This window comes from Eleutherodactylus coqui, chromosome 3, assembly GCF_035609145.1.
Source record: "Eleutherodactylus coqui strain aEleCoq1 chromosome 3, aEleCoq1.hap1, whole genome shotgun sequence".
Lineage (NCBI taxonomy): Eukaryota > Metazoa > Chordata > Amphibia > Anura > Eleutherodactylidae > Eleutherodactylus > Eleutherodactylus coqui.
Window position 1 is genome coordinate 233,550,824 of NC_089839.1, and position 19,513 is coordinate 233,570,336.

The following is a 19,513-nucleotide window of genomic DNA, read 5'->3' on the forward strand; positions in this document are numbered from 1 at the left end:
AAAAGACAATAAAAAAATATATACATAAGAAAGAAAATAACCAAAAGCCGACGCCAACCAAAACCCGTCGCTCTATGCGCCCTGTAATCCAAAACCATACATATTTATATATTGAAATGTCTGAAACAAAACGAGGAACCTATTTCCATTAGTTCCATTTAGTTTTAGTGTACATATACTAACTTAAAAAGTCAGTGAAAAATTTCGAAAAATTGCCCTATATGTTACAGAGGGAAAAAAACGCAGCAAAAATAATTTTGGTAGCTAAAGGGAAAAAAATAGGGCAGTAAAATCCCCGAAAAGTGCCTGGTCCTTGTGGTACAAAACAGCCTGGTCCTTAAGGGGTTAAAAGAATGGAGTTCATATACGTGTGAATTTTATGCCTGTATGAAGCTGCTTTCTCACAGGTGGTGTTTTAAACGCGACATTTTTAACACGTTTTCAAATGAGTTCTATGTCATTTTTTAACACTCGGCCATTACAATGGGGGCAGAGGTGTGCTTAAAAAGCTCAGAAATGCACTAAAGTACAGCAGACAGCGTTCAAAAATGGCGGCGTTGGGGCCTCTGACGAGTGTTGAAATCAATGGAGGCATTTTATAACCCTGCGCTAAATGCTGTAATGTGCGTGCGTGCGTGCGCGACCTGAAGAGTCTTAAGAGGATAATATATTGGTAGACTTTATCTGCAGATGACATCTAGCAATTTTGTAACATGGTGTCTGGTTCTAGATGGGCTAATCTGGATGCATGTGGTGTGTCAGGAGTCTCTTGATTACAGCTAATCCAAATGTGCTTGCCAGGCTCAAACTGGCCCACAGGAGAACAGGTGAATCCCCCGATGGGCCCTAAGCAGGAGTGGGGCCCGCGTCCACCTGCACTGCATACAAGTTGGCTGAGACCCTATATGCTGCCTATCTATATTTCCATATGAGAAACCGGCTAGCTTGTTGTCCCGTGACACGGATGGCAGATCACATGAGCGATCACTTTGTTGCGGCTCTGGAATCTGCTGTTTTTGGTCGTTTCTGGGTTTTGCTACATATACTGCTATTTGTGGCGGCTTTTATATTGTTTTAAAAAAAAATAAAAGCTGCGCATATAACCCACGCACCGCCTTTAGTAATGTTATGCAGTTTCTGCATAGTTGATGATTGATCTTCAGCCATGCCATGTAATTGCAGTAGACTGGTCATGTGACTCTGCAGTCGTGTGTTCTCTGGCCAGCGGACAACCTGTAGTTGCTATGCTACTGTTGCCACCTGACTGCCCACGTAGTGATGCTTTTTCTACTGGCTCTGAGCATTTACAGCTTGTGGCATACACGCCAGGTCTGGTGGCAGCCATGTTGAACTTCACTTTTCAATCATTTATCCTTCATACGTTGTGTGTGTATATGTTGCTATTATTTTGTCTGTCTGTGCTTGAGAGAGGGGTAAAGGAGATGCCCTTTCCTCCGCACCCCCCCCCCCCCCCCATTGCACAATTGCCGGTCTGCTTGCTACCCTGTGAGACTTCGCTGTAGCCTGTTTTTGAAGTTAATAAATTGCCTGTGGATTCTTTCTTTGTCTGCCTACTTGGGACTATTGATTCCGGCGGATGAGTCCTAATATAGAGAATGGGTATAACTGGTCCCCTCCAAGGAGTAAGTCTGCTGGACTTCTCACTACTCCTTCATACTTTTATTTATGATTGTATCATCCCCACTATTCTAATTTTTTCCTTATTAAATCTTTTATGATCGAGATCTTGTGGCCTAGAGGTAAGAGGCACCCTCCCACGGTGGATGTCCTGAAGTGGATGGGGGATGGTTGAATTCCTATTGAGTAGAGCATCCTTGGTGTAGGGGTAGAAGCTGTAGTGGGTTGCCAACCTTTTGTGTGTGTAGTTTTTGTGTTACATTTAATTTGCGGGCATTGTTCTACTTCTTTGGTGCCATCTTCTAGTAGGTAGTAAAAATATTTTTTTGCTATAAAGATATTGATAGTGTCCTCTAACTGTCCATATCAATTTGCCATTCAGGACCCTAGGAAAGCTGAGTGGACTCAATATTAACTCCCTCTCCCTCCCATCTGCCAGACCTCTGATTTACCTGGGGCCATAGGAAAGCCTTTGTTCTGATGGCAGTAAAGTTAGCTAGTGACGGGGATGCAAATTACCCCCTGCTGGTGAAGATCGTCATCTTGGATATTTCCCATAGTCACCCTGGTTGCAAGATTTGCATCAGAAGATTTCACAGTAAGGATTATTGATTGTGCAAAGGTCCAAGCCTGATATGAATCATATTTTCGGAATCCGGCGGGCCAACCAATTAAAACGCATCTACACATTGAGGTACAGGCCCCAGTATCCCCGATCGGAGGATCTATGGCTGAGATATGATTGAAATGGGGAATTATGGTTTTTCCACAAGCCCGATTGTGTTCATAATTCACAAGTCTGGCTTCCAGCTTGCCAGTGATATACAAGTTGGTGGTCGTAGCGAGTTTGCGTGGGTATTGTATAGTGTGGGAGCTGTTAGGCGGGATCAGGTGGTGATTTGAGCTTTCATTTCACATGCGTGCATAAGCCTGGGAAGGCTGGGTACAAATCAGCCTGTATTCTAACGACTCCAAGCATGCAATCCCGCTAGAGCGATCGATCGAGTCAGTCTGACAACTCCTTTTAAATGGCCACATGGTTTTGTGGGTAAAATCGCTGTTCACCTGCAAGACCACATGGACATTAAGGTAGTTTCAAAGCTGCTATTTTATGATAAAACTGTAGGTTGGTGCACTTTGTGGCCATACCACGGCTGTTATGGTTGATCTCCCCTTTTACAAGATGAGCCATAAATGCCACCTTTACAATCCTCACCTATTTGGTGAATGGGGCTCCACCATTATTAGCATGTAGCTACACAAGTGGACCTCCAAAATGTTGATGGGCCCTGGGAACACCAACCTGACAGTCTACTTGCCGATATTTATTTATTTATTTATTTATTTATTTTAACAAAAGAAATCTCCAAGTAAAAAGTCCTATTTGTATTGCCAAGGCTTGAATACCAGGCAGGACCGGTCTATAAACCTGGCTACAATCAGTCCCTTCCTTTTGAATTCTTTCCAGGCTTCACAAGCAGTTTAGTTCCTGTCTTATAATTTACCAGTAGGTTCCACTATATAATGCTTGTCTTTTGCTGGTTTCCCTTGTGGTCCGGCTAGCGATCTTCTTGAGTCCCTAATAATGGGAAATTAAATATTTCCAAATTTTTCCTTTTGGGAGTGATTGGCTCATTCCATGTACTAGGATGCATCGTGTAGACGAATTTAGGTCAAATAAACCATCTTAGAGAAAAATAGCATAATTATTCTGTTTTGTATGGGTCACACCTATGTTAGTACAGTGGATAAAATATGGGAGATCTGGATGGGGTTTTGCAGAACATTTGATCGTGGACTTAGGACTTCTCATAGTCCGTATGTATTTTTTAACTATGGGGGAGATTTATGAAACGGTTTAACAGAAAGTGCTCTAGTTGCCCATAACAACCAATAACAGCACCGCTTTCATTTTGTAATCTGCTCTAGCACAATGAAAGCTGCGCTGTGATTGTCTGCGTTGCCCATAGTAACCAGTTTTTCTTTCACGCAGTTTCATAATTCTGCCCTATTTATTAGAATGCAGTACTAAACTTTCACAAGTGAATAAAAAAAAAAAAGGGGGCTTTATTTAACTTCTTACACAACTTTTGTAACTGTATGAACCAGTGGTTACCATTATCACCGCCTTGCTGCTTAAAGGGATTCTGATATGACAAAAAACCCCCAACAATGTACTTACCTTGCCTGGCCAGGACCGATCGTCAGGCATGTCCCCTCCATCGGGCATCTTCTTCTTTTGTGTCTTGAAGCAGAGCTGGAGTGGTCAAAATGACCGCTTCCTGCTCTGCTCCGTCCGTCAGACACTTCTGAGGTGAACGGACGGGCGCCATGTCACAAGCAGTGCTTGCTGTGGGGGGCCCGTCAGTCCTGGCTGAACTCCCGAGTTCTGCGCGTGCGCAGCGGAGAGGCGGCCCGTCCTGACTCCCGTCAGAGGGCACCTGTCGCCTGCGCGCAATCCCGTAGGGGGGGCGGCCTGTCCTGGCTCGTCGGAGGAAGCAGAAAGCCTGCTGGGAGATGACCCCCACTGTACAACCACAGAACAAAAAGGTAAGTATTAGGTTTTTATGCTTTATTACACCAAAATTGTGGGTTCCCTGTGTCCATTAGGCAGACCAGGGAACAATGGCGGTTAAACGAAGAAAAAAAATGTAGTAACTGAATAATCCCTTTAAAGGGGTTCTGACACGAAAAAGGTTTTTATGCTTTAAGGACAGGTAGACAGCTGTTTATAATAATAAAACCAGTAGTACTTACCTGTCCTTAGCCTCGGCAATTCAGTGCTGCAGCCCCATATGTGTCCCGGTCTTTGTTTTGGAATGGCTACCACCTGACCGCTGCAGCCAATCAGAGGCTGTGGTGCCCAGGTGCTTGTCTAATAGCACATCTGCTCAGATGCTGCTAGCGAATATGCCAGGAAACTGGTATCCGACTGCTGTGGCCTTTGGCTGCAGCGATCAAGTAGTAGCTTTTCCGAAACAAACCCAGGAGGACTGCGATGGGGGGCAGAGGACAGTTAGGTACCCTGTTTAACAGCTCTGCACCTGTCCTAAAACATTTAAAAAAAAAAAATAAATAAAATAAAACAAAAAAAAAAAAAAAAAAAAAAAAAAAAAAAATATATATATATATATATATAATCACTTAGTAACTGGGCAACCCCTTTAACCCTTTGCAATTTAATTTTGGATTTGAGGTTTCTTAGGGGGCTTTCTCTTTCAGCCATTATACAATGGCGCCATCTGCTGGCTAGAGCCAGTACTGCGGTATGGGGTATGCTGAAGAGGCCCCCAACCAACAAAGCGGCCAGTAATCTACAGTATGAATACTCAGCCAGACGTCTTCCAACATCAGAGCTGTACAGCCTTCAATCAGAATGCCTTTAGACGTCAGACAGTGGATTGGGAAGGGTTAATCTGGGGCAGTACATTTCTATGAAGGCACGTTGTACTTGCCAAGGCTCCTCTTCGATCACTACAGACGTTTTGGTTTTGAGATGCAGTCTATTGCAGGACTGTTACTCCACCCGCCGGTACTTCCATAGGGTTAGAGTTGTAATAAAACTGGTGTTATTCTAAAGCAATCCTTCCATTTGTATTCCAGGAAGGAGCTTCAGCCAGGAAGACTCAGACTCCGGCTGCACAGCCCGTGCCAAGACCAGGTAACCTGCAGCCGTCTAATAAACATCAACCTTTTTCTATTGGTGGTTTGCTGCCTTAGTTACTGAGAATGCCGTATTAGTGCCTGTAATGGGTAGTTTTAGATTGGAGCATATTAGGCGGGGACATTTTTTGTGTAGGCTGCGGTGTTGGAAGTCTTGCATTTGCTAGAACATACTTTCTAAAGCAGAACTGAGGATGTGGTTATGGCAGAACAAGTGTGGTTATAGTGAGCAGTTTAGCCTGATAGGTCCCATTTCATTTAACACTTTGTGATGGAGTTCTAAAGCCATTTATTATGTCCGCTTAGCAAACAGCAGTTTAGTCTTCTGCTCAAGAACCTTTGTGGTCTTTATATTTGCATGCTTTAAGAGGCTGGCATTTCTTGCAATTTTATTTATTTATATATATATATATATATATAATGAAATAATTGATGCCTGTAATAGGATTTCACAAGTAGCATGTACCTGAAGGCCTCACGCACGTAACCGTATTGTAACTCTGTGTTTTCTATGGCCCTATTAATGCACTTAGAGATTCACGGGCCTTAGAAGTACCGCCATACAGCCTGTGCATGGGGCCTAAAAGACTTTCGGGCACATTTATACTGGAATTATGCCAGAAGCCAAAGAGTTTCGGATTATTTGCACAGAGGTTAAACCTCTCTACTTTTCAAAAGTGTCTAGAAAAGTGCGCAGGGTTTAAGTGGAGTGAGGTTTTTAAACCGTACATAAATCTGTAGTAATCGCTCCAATAGCTCGGTGACAAAGTGACGCAACATGTCTGAACAGGATTAAAAATGTACATATTTGTTGACTACATGCAACATTTGATATGCGTTCCAACTTTAAACTGGAGAAGGGAAGCGGAGCTGTCAGGAAATTGGCATAAAAATTCTACTGTTGTATCCCCCCCTTTTGTTGTTGGACTTTATTGGTGGGGTATAGGACATTTATTGCCCCTTTCCTTTTCCTTTCAAATTTGTAAATAAGATTCCAGCCCTAGTTGTGCAAATCATTGTGTAAATTCCACCAGTATATATTGAGAAATGGCATATATAACTGAATAAATAAGTTTACACAGAGGAGTAGTTGGACAATACAAAGGCTTGCCTGTTACATAGTATTTAAGGTCGAAAAAAGACCTATGTCCATCCAATTCGGCCTACTATAATCACCCTCTGCATTCTCACCCAGACCAAGCATTCTTATTTTATATACCACCAGTCCAGTCTAGAACTTACCTTCTTCTAGAAGCTGATCAGGTTGGTTTGACAGGAGTGATCTTGTACAAACGCTGTATAACTCTATCAGCATGGGAGTTTCCTCGAGGTACTCTAGGATAGCAGCTCTTGGAAACCCTTAAAAGGACTGGTACCTTGTCACTGGACTAATTTACTGTTATGGTCATCCCTTCCTGGTATTTATCTGAATGCTATTACTCCCAACATGTCTGTGCCCTCTTACCCTCGGTCTCTGGTATTTTATCTAGTGCACATTAAGTTCACCATGTTATAGTAAATATGTCAATATGTCTTTAGATTTACAATTAAACGTCAGGCTTGACGTAAAGCCATAGGGAATTTTATGTGTAATCAGTTTTTATTAAAGTTTTCCAACATTTAGAACAACCAGACATTCAAAAATTAAGCCTTTTGACGTATTCCACATAATGAGCAAGCCATGCAGGTGCTGTCAGAGCTATGCCATACAATGGAAAGCTCTGTTTGGATCGAATAGACCAAATAATACCAATGTTGGGCCCAGAAAAACAAAACTGTGGACCAGCTCTGCTCAGTAAACTAGGTCTTGTTGAAGTTGACCATACTTAAAACAAATTCCTATACTAGGGGCAATAAAGGCCTAGCTTATATAAGTAGGTATTAGAGAATAAACGGAACATATAGCCTATATGATGTATGCAGATAGGGGACAAGGAAAAGATAGGAAATGGAGAAGGGGAGGAAGCTAGCCATCCACCAGCGAGAACTCGCAAGAAATGATCTCATCAAGGCTGGAAACTCTGCAGGCAAACCATAATAACAGAACGTCCAACCACTCCTGTCTTTCCACTACCAATTCCTGCATTGGCATTAGTAAGGAAAATTCAGAGAGCAATTCACAAAGGGAATAAGGATTAGAAAAACAGGCACCACGTAGAAATAAACAATCAGTGAGGTGCATCCAAAATGGATCTAATAGTCCATTATAGAAGGAATAAACAGGAGGCCACATATAAGCAAATATAGAGGAAAAATGGATATATAAAAAAAGCTTTTTAAGATGCAAGGCATACAAAGCTTGTGAACAAGGAGGAATAATACATAATTTACATACAACAAAAGACCATCTGTAGCTTTCTCTGCTCAATCTAGAGAACAGAAAAAGCATGAGTACCCCATGAAATGCAAAAAGGATGGTATAGGCATATTATCATAACGCACTGCTGTTAGAACCTCCATAGTGTATATATACACCTCCAATATACAATAGGCAAAATAAGGAGCAAGTGTGACATCCTGAGCAGACAGAGAAATCTAGAAATGCCATAAAATATACTCAAAATATGTTCACTGGTACCCGATTTGCAAAAAACAAAAAAAACAACCCACGCGTTTCCCTACGCCATGGGTAGCTTCAGAAGGTAACTGCTCAAAGGTAATTCCCAGTTCGCCCTCCCATTTGGCAAAGGATGCTCCGCCAGGATTACTTGTTTGGAGCAAGAAGCTGTACGTATGATCTAGTCCTCATCCTCCTCGCCGAGAGAAGAAACACATTTTGTCTTAATTCAATAATGTTAGCAACACCGCCATGTGTGCCAGGAAAGGTCTGGTTTACACCATACGGTTCATCATTTAAACAAGTGAGAAATGTCAGAGTTTGGGGTTTATACAGGCAGATACATCGTTAGAATGAGAGCGACTGAACGAGCTAACGATTATTTGTATGCCTGCATAAAATGAACGACTTATCATTCGCCATCCGATCACCGGCTGCGTTTACATTGAATGACTATCGTTCATTTTCGCTTCCTTCAGTGAGATACTTCTATATGTATTTGAGGCCCATAAATTTAAATGTAATTCTAGTTCCCAAAAAAGACTTCTTCAGCATTTCTGAACTAACTTCCGCAGTCTCCATTACCCCAAAAGTGTTGCATTTGGGAAGCTAAATACGCTTTAGCATTAGGTGATATCAGCCTGCCTTCAGCTTCTGCAAATTGTAAAGTTTCCAGTTTTATGTGGGGGTGTTCTTTTTGGCCATATGACATTTTTGATAAGCCCACTAACCCTATAACAGAAATGTTCTGGCATCCATAGGGGGACGTTATGCAGTAAATATAACCCCGTCCTCCATATCATTTTGACTGATTTCACTCTGCCTATAACCGATAATGGAAGTTTGTTCCACGCTGCTGAAATTGTACCAATAGGAGATCAAAGTTCAATTTAGTGAAGTCCTGAATAGTTGTATTGGCATATACTCCTAAATACGTACGTGTGCGTACAGATCATGCTCTATAGAAATAGTAAGATCTGGGTTATCCACTGGCAGAATAATGGATTTGTCCCAATTAATCGTGAAGCTGGAACATCTGCCATGTTCATTAATTGCCATAATGGCCTTTTACAATGATGTGCTCGAGTCGCTTAAAAACAAAAGCGTCTTTTCTACAGACAGAGCTATTTTTGTGACAGTAGAGCAATATTCCAGTGTGTGACCTAATCTAGCTTGCTAAAACCAATAGAAGTGCGGTTAGAGGACACTCCTGCCTGCTTCCCCTATATAATTGAAAGGAAGGAGTTAATCTGCCATTGACCTGTAGACATGCCCTTGGGTTTGCATACGATAATTTTAACAACTTAAAAAAAAAAATTGTACCCAAAACCCACTGGGAGTAAAACCTCCCAGAAAAATGCCCATTCCACACTATCAAATGCCTTCCTCCAGAAAGCTTGGTGATTAAGGTCTTGCTGAGTGCTGTTACCAATATATGTGTACCTAATAGTTATCCCACAAAAATCAAGCCCTCACATAGAAGTTAGGGTTTTTAAGGGTGGTAATACCGGTACTGCAGAATGTGACCTGGACACGGGTACATAGATGAGCCTTGGTCATGAAAGGCTTAAGTCATGGGAGAAAGTCACGCAATGTTTAAGGCTCATTTACATGCAATGATTATCGCTCAAAAAGAACGAGTTTGAGCGATAATCGTTACACGTAAACACAAAGCCGTTGTGCGCTATTTGTTCACTTGTCGTTAATCGCTGAGTTTCAGCCTGCATAAAGATAGTCCTTAGTTCATTCACTTGTCGTTGGGTTTAAGTGGCATTCGTTCAGTCATTAAATGACTTGAGGGGAGGGGTGATTGTTTGCCCAGCTAAACACAATGACCCATGCCACAGTAGACCATGGCTGCTTCTTGGCACGAATTAAAAACCTCCCTCCGAGAGAATCTTCCCATAAACATGCCCACTGGAGCAAACCTATACAGAATTTACATGGCTAATGAGGGAAATGGAGAGGACTTCAAACTATTTTCTTTACATGTAAACGAGCAGCGTTTGAAAGCAAAAGACGCGTTAATTTGTTTGCTCATTCAAATGACAATTGTTGCGTGTAAACGGGGTTAAAATCCTCTGTCTGGAAGTTCAGCCTCCCCTCACTTTTGCAGGTTGCCTGTATGGAGACACGCTGATGAGTTGTGACTAATTTAATCTGCTGATCTCACATTAGCACTGAGTAACCCCGTGTACCTCCCAATAGCCCCATTGGTGTGCTGTTCAAAAGATTATTTATATCGATGTGGGTTTTGCAGATAATATTGCTGATTTCTAGACCATCTTCTGAAAACCTCCCTGATCTGTAGCCCCAGGGTGGTTGCTGCACACGGCCATGTGCACACACTGCCATTGCTAAGAAATTGCCCCCTTCCCCACCACCTTAGGGAATTTTTTTTTCCCCCTTTAATTCCCTGTAATTTGCAAACGGTGATTTTTGAACTGTGGATAGCGGATAACTTGTGATCCTGATTCAACCCCTTTAAAAGTGTGGTAAGCTGCTTTTTCCTCCCGCCTCCATATCACGCTCCCCAGTATGTAAAAGCCCCATGGATGCAAGAAGTTTTCATGTGAAATCAGCCTTGCATCACTTCGGGGATGGAGGGATCCTCTGCCGCGGCTGTGACAGCTGCAGCAGAGGATTGTGGAGTTCCCCCATTGCTTCCAGTGGGGCGGGCGCAGCTGCCAGCAGCCCAATTGCATCGCAGCCCCACTGTATTCAAGATCACGCAGCCAGATATTACACGCTGCGATTTGTTTCTCACATAGATTCACGGTGCCGTGGAGGAAAAAATCCCTTGTGTATGACCCCATTCATATTCGTGAGATGCATAAATCTCTTGTGTGATTTTACTCGTCCGTGAGAACCCGGCCCTGCTGCGCTAAACGAGCAGTAACAATGCAGGCTAGCGCTCGCATCAAACGCTGTACAAAGCAGCTCTGCCCTTGTCAAACGCAGTGCTTTACTATCCTGTGTGAGAGTGGCTTTAAGGCCGCCTGCAGACGAGCGGAAATCCCGCCGCGGGATTTCCCGCGGGATTTCCGCCGCTGAAAGTTTGCATAGGAGTGCATTAAAATACGCACTCCTATGCAGACGGCTGCGGTTTGGCCGCGCGAAATCTCGCGCGGCAAACAAACCGCGGCATGTTCTAATTTTCTGCGGGGCACGCACTCACCCGGCCGCCGGCTCCGGTCTGCGCATGCGCCGGCTGCGCGGCAGCCGGCACATGAAAGAGCCGGGGCCGCCAGGCGCGGGTGAGTACGCGCTCGTCCCTGCAGGCGCTCGGGTCGGATCGCGCGGCGAGAATTCTCGCTGCCGGATCCGACCCGCTCGTCTGCAGGCGGCCTATGGTAACAGAATATTTACACCACACTGCGATTTGCCACAAAAATCATAACAAAACATGGGGAAATAGTGTTTTGTTTTTTTCCCATTGTCCCCAGGAAAAAAAATTATTTTTCAATACATTATATGTACCCGAAATCGGTCCCTATTAATCTAGAACTCATCTCACAAAATAAAAGGTCTCCTACAGCTACACTGATGGAAAAGTGGTTATGTCAACCGGAACACAAATGGGGACATGATTTATTTGCTCTTAAGGCTAAAATTAGTTTTTACGAAGGGGTTAAAATGCACTTAAGGCAACTGAGTTGTGTCAAATACATAAGACATCTGACAAGCGAGCGATTTGTCACTCAGCCCGATCTCCTGAATTCAATATTTCCAGCACGTAATCAGGTGATAATTGCTGCATGTAAAGGCATCTTGCATTCTGTACCTTGCAAACATTTTATTAGTAGCACTTCCCTGTGTGCCGTACAATGGGCAGCCGAGTCACAAGTGCAGATCAACTATACCAAACCACCCCTTTTACAAGTACTCTGGTTGCCCACTCGGACCATTTCTTTCTCAAAAGTGGCTACAAAGAGCTTCTCTTGAACCCCAGGTAGGTTGGTTTGGGGAGTTCTGCTGCATTTGTGTGCAGATACCGTCTGGGGGTGCCTTTACACTTGCAATGGTGATATTGCTGCAGTTTTTTTGTTTTTTAAACATACACGTCAATAGGACTTTCTAATGTTAAAGATGCCTCGCACAAACTTGCGATTTTTGTGCGATACGTTTTTAACATTAGAAAGTCCTGTTGACAATTGCGTTAAACGCAGTGATATCGCAAGTGTAAAGGCACCCTTAAAGTATTGCTGGGGTGTTATTCGACATTCTTTGCCCCGGATTTCTGAAAACTGTCCGTCTGTTTTGAAGACTCGGCATATTTGTAGCCGTGGAGCATTATCCTGAAATCTTCCCCGCTTTGAAAATACAATGAGGCATTGGATGGGATAGAAGGCAGATGATGAGCAGCGTGATAAAACCGTGAAATTAGAGCACGCTTTTAATAAAACTGTGAACCTGAAACAAAATCTCCTCTTGCAGTTTGAGTGAAGTACCTTAGTTCAGGCCAACTTTATGCAACGCTTCTAGATAGAGCTTTAAAAGGACAAGGACATTATTTAAGTCACGGATTGGAATATTCTAACTGCAAAACCCGGCCTGATCGAAAACCTGAGAACCTGAATTAGCAGCAGCAGAAGTCTCTATATTTAGGGTGATGAAACCAGGCTCGGACATTGGCCCATATTCCACTTTTGGGGAAATTGGCCTAGTTTTATTAAACTTGCTATATATTGCTTTTCTGTTCCAAAGAGTGATTTTTGGCAAGGCCGTCTTCACATTATGAAACTAGACTCACAATGATGAGTGCATGGCCAGCTTCACACGGACATAAGCGTATTGACCTGCGTGACGGGCATTGTGAGTGCGTATTTTACTGTTAACCCCACAAGCATGCTTCCATTGACTTCTATGGCCAGTTAAGTTTAGTTTGTGTGCTATTTTCTTGTGCAATATGAACGAAAATAAAACATGCTGCGTTTTTGGGGGTTTTTTTGCGCAAAATACACATAAACGAACCCATTAATATCAATAGGTTGTATTCTCTGCGTGTTGCGCACATGTAACTTGCAGTGCACAATGCGTTTGTGTAATAAGCCATTACTTGTATACAGGCTGATTGCACAGCATTTCAGCGCTTCCTGTTGTGGTAATAAGCAATATCCTCAGCTGTACTTCATAATTGGACTTTCTTACACTCTGGCATAAGACTAAAGACAAAATAACCATAAACTCCGTCATGAAAATACAGTTGCTGCAGGAAAATCGCTGCTTTATCATTCTCTAAATTGGACGGGATTTAAATCTTCCTGTAAAGTCTTCAGTTTGATCCAGATGTGAAATATCCGGATTCTTGTGTTCAATCACACATTTTCTACTTTGTAGACTTTAAATCTGTGCTATTGTACTATGTTTTTAGAACGATGGTATTTAAATGCAGTTTTATTTTCATTTTTTAATTTTTAAATGGCTGTTTTCACATATTGCAAGTTACGGAAACGACATCTCTGTGCTTTGCGGTCTACATAACGCCCATTCACTTCTCTGGCAGTTGAGATAACGAGGTGCTCGGCTTTTTTTTGTAAAACACGGAGTGGTGGGGTAAGATCCTAAAATGGGAGTAACCCCTTTTAAGGCCACTGTGATCAACCATGTGGCCACTCCATTGGGTGTGTTAGTATGGCCGTACATTATGAATTCTTCTACCTAATCATATTACAGACCACCTGGTCATATATCAAGCCTTATTGCAAGGACATGCAGTAGAGGAAAGCCAATGTTGTTTTCTAGGAAGTTTCTGAATATATTTTCGGCAGTGAAGGATATGGGGGAGAGGCTTATAATATAATGTGAGCAGTGGGGACGCTCCGGGAGAGCTCCCACCTGTAATGTTGGCTTCTTGCTTGGTTCTCTTTCTGAGGCGGTGTGTTTGATTCTCTGTTGGTTGCCTTGCTGGTCCATGGGCCTTTGGTTGTGCTGCACCACCGTTCCTGTTGTAGGGAAGTGAAGGAGCAGTGACAGCTGAGGCTGGTCTGTTTTGTGGCCTGGCTGTCGTAGTTGTGATTACAAAGAGGAAACCTGGCGGTGCATGTGTGCTTCACAATGGCTCTCAGGCATGTGCCAACGTTACTGCGGATACTCTGCTCCAATGTCACACGGTTAGCTTCTCGGTGCGCATATTGTATATTTACCGGGTCATTGTGTGGAATGCACGGAACACTGCTGATCAGTTCACTGTGAAATGCCGTGAGGCAGTGAAAAGGTTGGCAGAATTTGCTCATTCAAGTCATCCTGGAACCCCAGTAAGAAATGCTTATGAAACCTCTTCAGTTGTATTTGGCCTCATGCCCATGGCCGGGTTGGATTCCGCCTGTGAAATATCGCAATGGAATCAGACCCGGCGACCCGATGCGCTGGGCTATGACGCGAATTCTCGCTGTGCCCACTGTGCGGAACATCGGGGCATGACTGCAATGGAAGGCGTCTGTGTTTCTTTTTTTGTGTCGTACCCCCCCAACCCCCCTTCCCGCACAGAATAGAGCATGCAGGGGAGAATCTTTAAACAGTGCATGTCTATAGACGGTCATTTGCAGTGGGCGTCTGGCCGTGCATTCCACAGCGATAATCTGCGGGCATTAGCCCTTTGTCTCCTCTTATGGGACTTGTAATAATCATCTCACTCTGCTGAGAAGGGTAGCATGGCTCTGTTCTATATGCTTCATCTGCATCTGTAAATACTATTATACAGGCCATTTCAGCACAAGCTAGTGGAGTGGATATGCAAAATAATGCACGAAACAAACCTATTCTACTTGATGTCGTCTTTGCTGTGACTAAAAGAAATACTCTTGCCTTCCCTTTCTGATCAGGTTGGCATTATGAAAGACTATGTTGGATTTATAAGACACGATGTGCAGAAAGTTACTGAAAGATTGTCCAAAGCGATTAATTCTAAGGAGATATCTGAATCTTCAGGTGGATCCTCAAACTTGCCACAGCTGGGTCTATTTTTTATTTTTATTTTTTTTTCACTAGACTGAAGCTTTTGACCGTGTCGATATATTTGTTGCATGGGTTAAAATGCTCTATTCAATGCCAAGTGGAAGAGTGAGGGTAAATAGTCATATTTCTGGATGGATTGTGTTGGAGAGGGCAACAAGGCAAGGGTGTCCCCTCTTCTTTGCCTATATATAATTTTTGGACTTTCATACAATATATAGGAGTTTATTAAGAAATCTGCTAGAATTATAATTTGACACCCCTTGTAAAGATAAACATTCTGGAGGTTTGGGAATATTTTTTTGGTGTGTAAAGTGCAACAGTTGAAGGGGTGGGGCTCGAATGCCAGATGGGTTTCTAAAATGACAGATTCTAGATCCCCTGTAATGGTATGTGAGAGAGGGATGAAAGGAGGAAAAAAGATGATATCCGATGATGATTTTAATAAATTATGAAATAAATGTAAGCAGATTTTGCCATTAACATTGTGTGTACTCGCTCTGGAGAAAACTGTAAATTGACATTTTTTTTATGTTTGAGAGCTTTTCACCATGGGAGAAGAGAGGGGTAATCTTTTTGCAAGAGGTACATTCTGGGGATCTTCTATAGTTTCAAACAATTTGGTGAGCTTTTATGATGATCCGCATAGTTTTTTTTCCAGTCCCTTCACTTAGGACATGTTTGCTGCTCAGGCCCGGGCATTATCTGTGCTTTCGATTCAACGTTCTTTGGTGAATTTTCTTGGGTGTTTTGGAGCTTCGAAGGGTGGTAATGTCTTATTGACATAGATGCTTTCTTATTACCTACAGCAATTGCCAAAAAGGAGAAAAAAACATTATTTAGGCAACTTTAGCTAAGGTAAATGGGCTGTTGTGTTGCGTATGATTACAATGATATGCAATGCCTATCTGAAAGTCAACGAGTATCACAATTGTATTCATTGCATACAGCTTATTGTACTGCATTAAAGTTGTTTAACATGGGTATTTGATTAAACTTGGACTGTATGAAGTGTTCTATAGATTTAATGCATATGGTGTGGGACTGTGTAAAATTGTGAGTTTTGGAATGGGGTATTAGAGATAACTGAAAAAAAGTATTTCGGCGACCTTGGTCTTCAATCCTATAATTTGTATATTTGGTGGTGTTGATGGGCCTGATGGGCATAGTCTTTTGGGAGCTCAGAGAGCATTTTATGAGGCCTGGAAATCAATTACTGCCCATTGGTTGCAGCCTACCTATCCCCTCCTCACCCCCAACGACAGGAGATTTTACAAAACCACAATGAAAATGAATTCCAGCGCTCCAGAGGAGGGTAGCAAAGTCAGAGAAAGCGTTAGCTTAAATACGTGTAGAAAGAACTTAATCGGGGCCTCCTGATAGGAAATTCTCTCTAAATTCAGGTATGCCAATTTTTAACAATATACAATCTCATGACTGCATTAGAGATGAGCGAACCTACTCGGCCACGCCCCTGTTTCGCCCGAGCGCTGCGATTTTCGAGTACTTCCGTACTCGGGCGAAAAGATTCGGGGGGCGCCGTGGGTGAGTGGGGAGTTGCAGCGGGGAGTTGGGGGGGGGGGGGGGGGGAGAGAGAAAGGGCTCCCCCCCCCCCCCCCCCCCCGAATCTTTTCACCCAAGTACGGAAGTACTCGAAAATTGCGGTGCTCGATAGAGTAATTACTCGAAACGAGTAGGTTCGCTCATCTCTAGACTGCATCCTAAGGCCTCATGTCCACGGGCAAAATAAGAATTAAAATCCGCAGCAGATTTTAAGGGCTCATGTCCACGGGCAAAATAAGAATTAAAATCCGCAGCGGATTTTAACTCTTCGCCCGCCCGCGGATCCGCATCCCATAGGGATGCATTGACCACCCGCGGGGTAGATAAATACCCGCGGATCATCAATAAAAGTAATTTTTAAAAAAATGGAGCATGATAAAATCTGGACCATGCTCCATTTTCGTGCGGGTCTCCCGCGGGGACGGCTCCCGCGGGCTTCTATGGAAGCCGTCCGGATCCGCGGGACACAAAAATCAGATTTTACTCACACGCTCCGGTTCTTCTCTTCGCCGCGGCGCCATCTTCTCTCAGTCGCGGCCGGATCATTTTGCTTCGGCCCGGCGCATGCACGGGGCACGTCACCGACGTCATCATGCACATCCGCCGAGCCGAAGAAAGAAGATCCGGCCGCGACGAGAGAAGATGACGCCGCAGAGAAGGAAGTATCCGGAGCGTGTTAGAGGTAAGTTAATTCTGATTTATTCCTATTTTCAGCCCTCATGTCCGCGGGGGCAGGAGGGACCCGCTGCAGATTCTACATGGAGAATCCGGAGCGGGCCTGATTTTCTCCGTGGACATGAGGCCTAACTCTTCTCCTGCCCGCGGATCCGCATCCCATAGGAATGCATTGACCACCCGCGGGGTAGATAAATACCCGCGGATGGTCAATAAAAGTGATTTAAAAAAAAAATGGAGCATGAAAAAATCTGGACCATGCTCCATTTTCATGCGGGTCTCCCGCGGGGACGGCTCCCGCGGGCTTCTATTGAAGCCTATGGAAGCCGTCCGGATCCGCGGGAGACAAAATTCGGAATTTACTCACACGCTCCGTTTCTTCTCTTCGCCGCGGCGCCATCTTCTCTCCGTCGCGGCCGGATCTTTTTCCTTCGGGCTGGCGCATGCGCGGGGCACGTCACCGACGTCATCATGCGCATCCGCCGAGCCGAAGAAAGAAGATCCGGCCGCGACGCAGAGAAGATGACGCCGCGGCGAAGAGAAGAAACGGAGCGGATGGGAGGTGAGTTTATTCTCATTTATTCTTATTTTCAGCCCTCATGTCCGCGGGGCAGGAGGGACCCGCTGCAGATTCTCCATGGAGAATCCGGAGCGGGCCTGATTTTCCCCGTGGACATGAGGCCTTAGAGTCGGAGCCTGCAGAAATTCAGTAAAGTCAATTTATTCAGGATACAGGTAGAGACGTAAGTGCAACACATTTTGGGGAACCAACAAAAAAGCCACCTTTTTATCAACTACATTGAAGAATTATAATCAACAGGCACAGAGGTGTACATATACACTATATATATATATATATATATATATATATATATATATATATATATATATATATATAATCTCTAACGCACACACACACACCAAGCACCTGTCGTTTTGCTGCAAACTCTGCATGCAGAAATGCAATTGATTAGTTGTGGTGTAATCTGAATAATCTGAGGCCCTAAAAGTGCTTCCACACTTGGCCTATAAAGAGGCCCTCAGAGGCTACTTGTGTGTATTGGACCAATTTTTCTTTTTTCTGCTTGGGTAGAGCTTGTTGACCACTAGACAGATCTCTACGATGCAATCGAAGAGTTTTGCCCATTTAACAGAGTTGGAGAGAGGGGGCATTATTGGAATGCAAGAAGCTGGATGGTCATATTGACTAATTGCCCCCCACCTGGGATGTTCTGACAAGACTGCTAGGAGGTGTTTAGAACAGTGAAGGCTCTTTTTTTGGGGGAAGTGACCATGACCATATTGCTTGGTCTCCAGTTGTAAGCACCTTTATATGTGAATAACCTCCTGGTTCTCAATGAGCTGATGCAGGTGTATATTATCACAGCATCTGAAGCCTGGTCCATAACTAATAGGGTTTTGCTACTGTGGGTATTTTCAATGTGAATATGGACACTGGGGTATAAAAACCAAAATACAAGTAACCCCATCCCACGTATGTATGCTTCAGGTATTGTCTCTTACTTATCATCATCCTTAAAAAATCCATTGGACTTGGGCTTTAATCCCAAGCGATAGTAAATTTACGGCACAGAATTGAAGTTCCTACAATTTAGTAGGAACAGGTCGGGTCCTCCATCGTAACACAGCGGAGGACCCGAAGGAGAAGATAGAAGTGCTTTGTTTTTTAACTGCTACTGCCTTCGCTTCCACAGCGCTAAATGAGTGTTATGTAGAGAATGCAGGCTGCATTGCTTTCCTTCATGGGACCCAGCGATCACGTGATCACTGGCGACCCCCGGCATATCAGAGCTGTGGGGTCTTGGCAAACCCCTGACCAGCTCTGACAGTGACTGCTGTCACAATAGGGGATGTTTTCCCCTGTAAGTGAGGCTCCTGTGGATGCTATAGTTACAGTACAAAAGTGTGAATGTCCCCCAGAGGTCTTCTATGATGTCATGTGGACACAGACGTTTAACGGAAAAAAAAATCAGAAAAAAAAAATATATATATATATAAACCACTGCCTTTTTTCGCCCTGGCAATCCGTAATTATACAAATTTTATATATCAAAACGTCTGAAACAAAATGGCAAACTCTATTTTTTTTTAAATTATTATTTTATTAATTAATTATTTTATTTTATTAAAATAAGGGCTAGAAACTTTAAAAAATCCTATTTACTTTTTGTATACATAATCCCTCATTTTTCTTTTTTTTTTCTTTTTAATTTTAAGTAAAAAAGGTATTAAATATCCCTGTATGACCGAGAAAACAACGCAGCAAACAATTTTGGCAGGCCAACAAAAAAGAAAGTAGGGCCAAAAAATCACAAAAAGGTCTGGTCTTTTAGGACCAAAACACTCCTGTCTTTAAGGGGTTAAGAGGACTTCTCGTGTTGGCTGATATCAATGCTGTGTCGGCTTGTCTGCACACCACGCTATTTTTGTTCAGCTGACCCC

At 43.4% G+C, this 19,513-nt stretch overlaps 1 protein-coding gene across 1 annotated transcript in view; it reads left to right on the forward strand.

Annotated features, from left to right (window-relative positions):
* The window catches only part of CDC73 (cell division cycle 73), a 71,002-nt gene that overhangs the window by 42,578 nt on the left and 8,911 nt on the right, over window positions 1-19,513 (forward strand). The window contains exon 11 of the mRNA XM_066597112.1: window positions 5,242-5,299. Within this exon, the coding sequence (XP_066453209.1) occupies window positions 5,242-5,299 (58 nt within the window). The remainder of the gene's footprint in view (window positions 1-5,241; window positions 5,300-19,513) is intronic.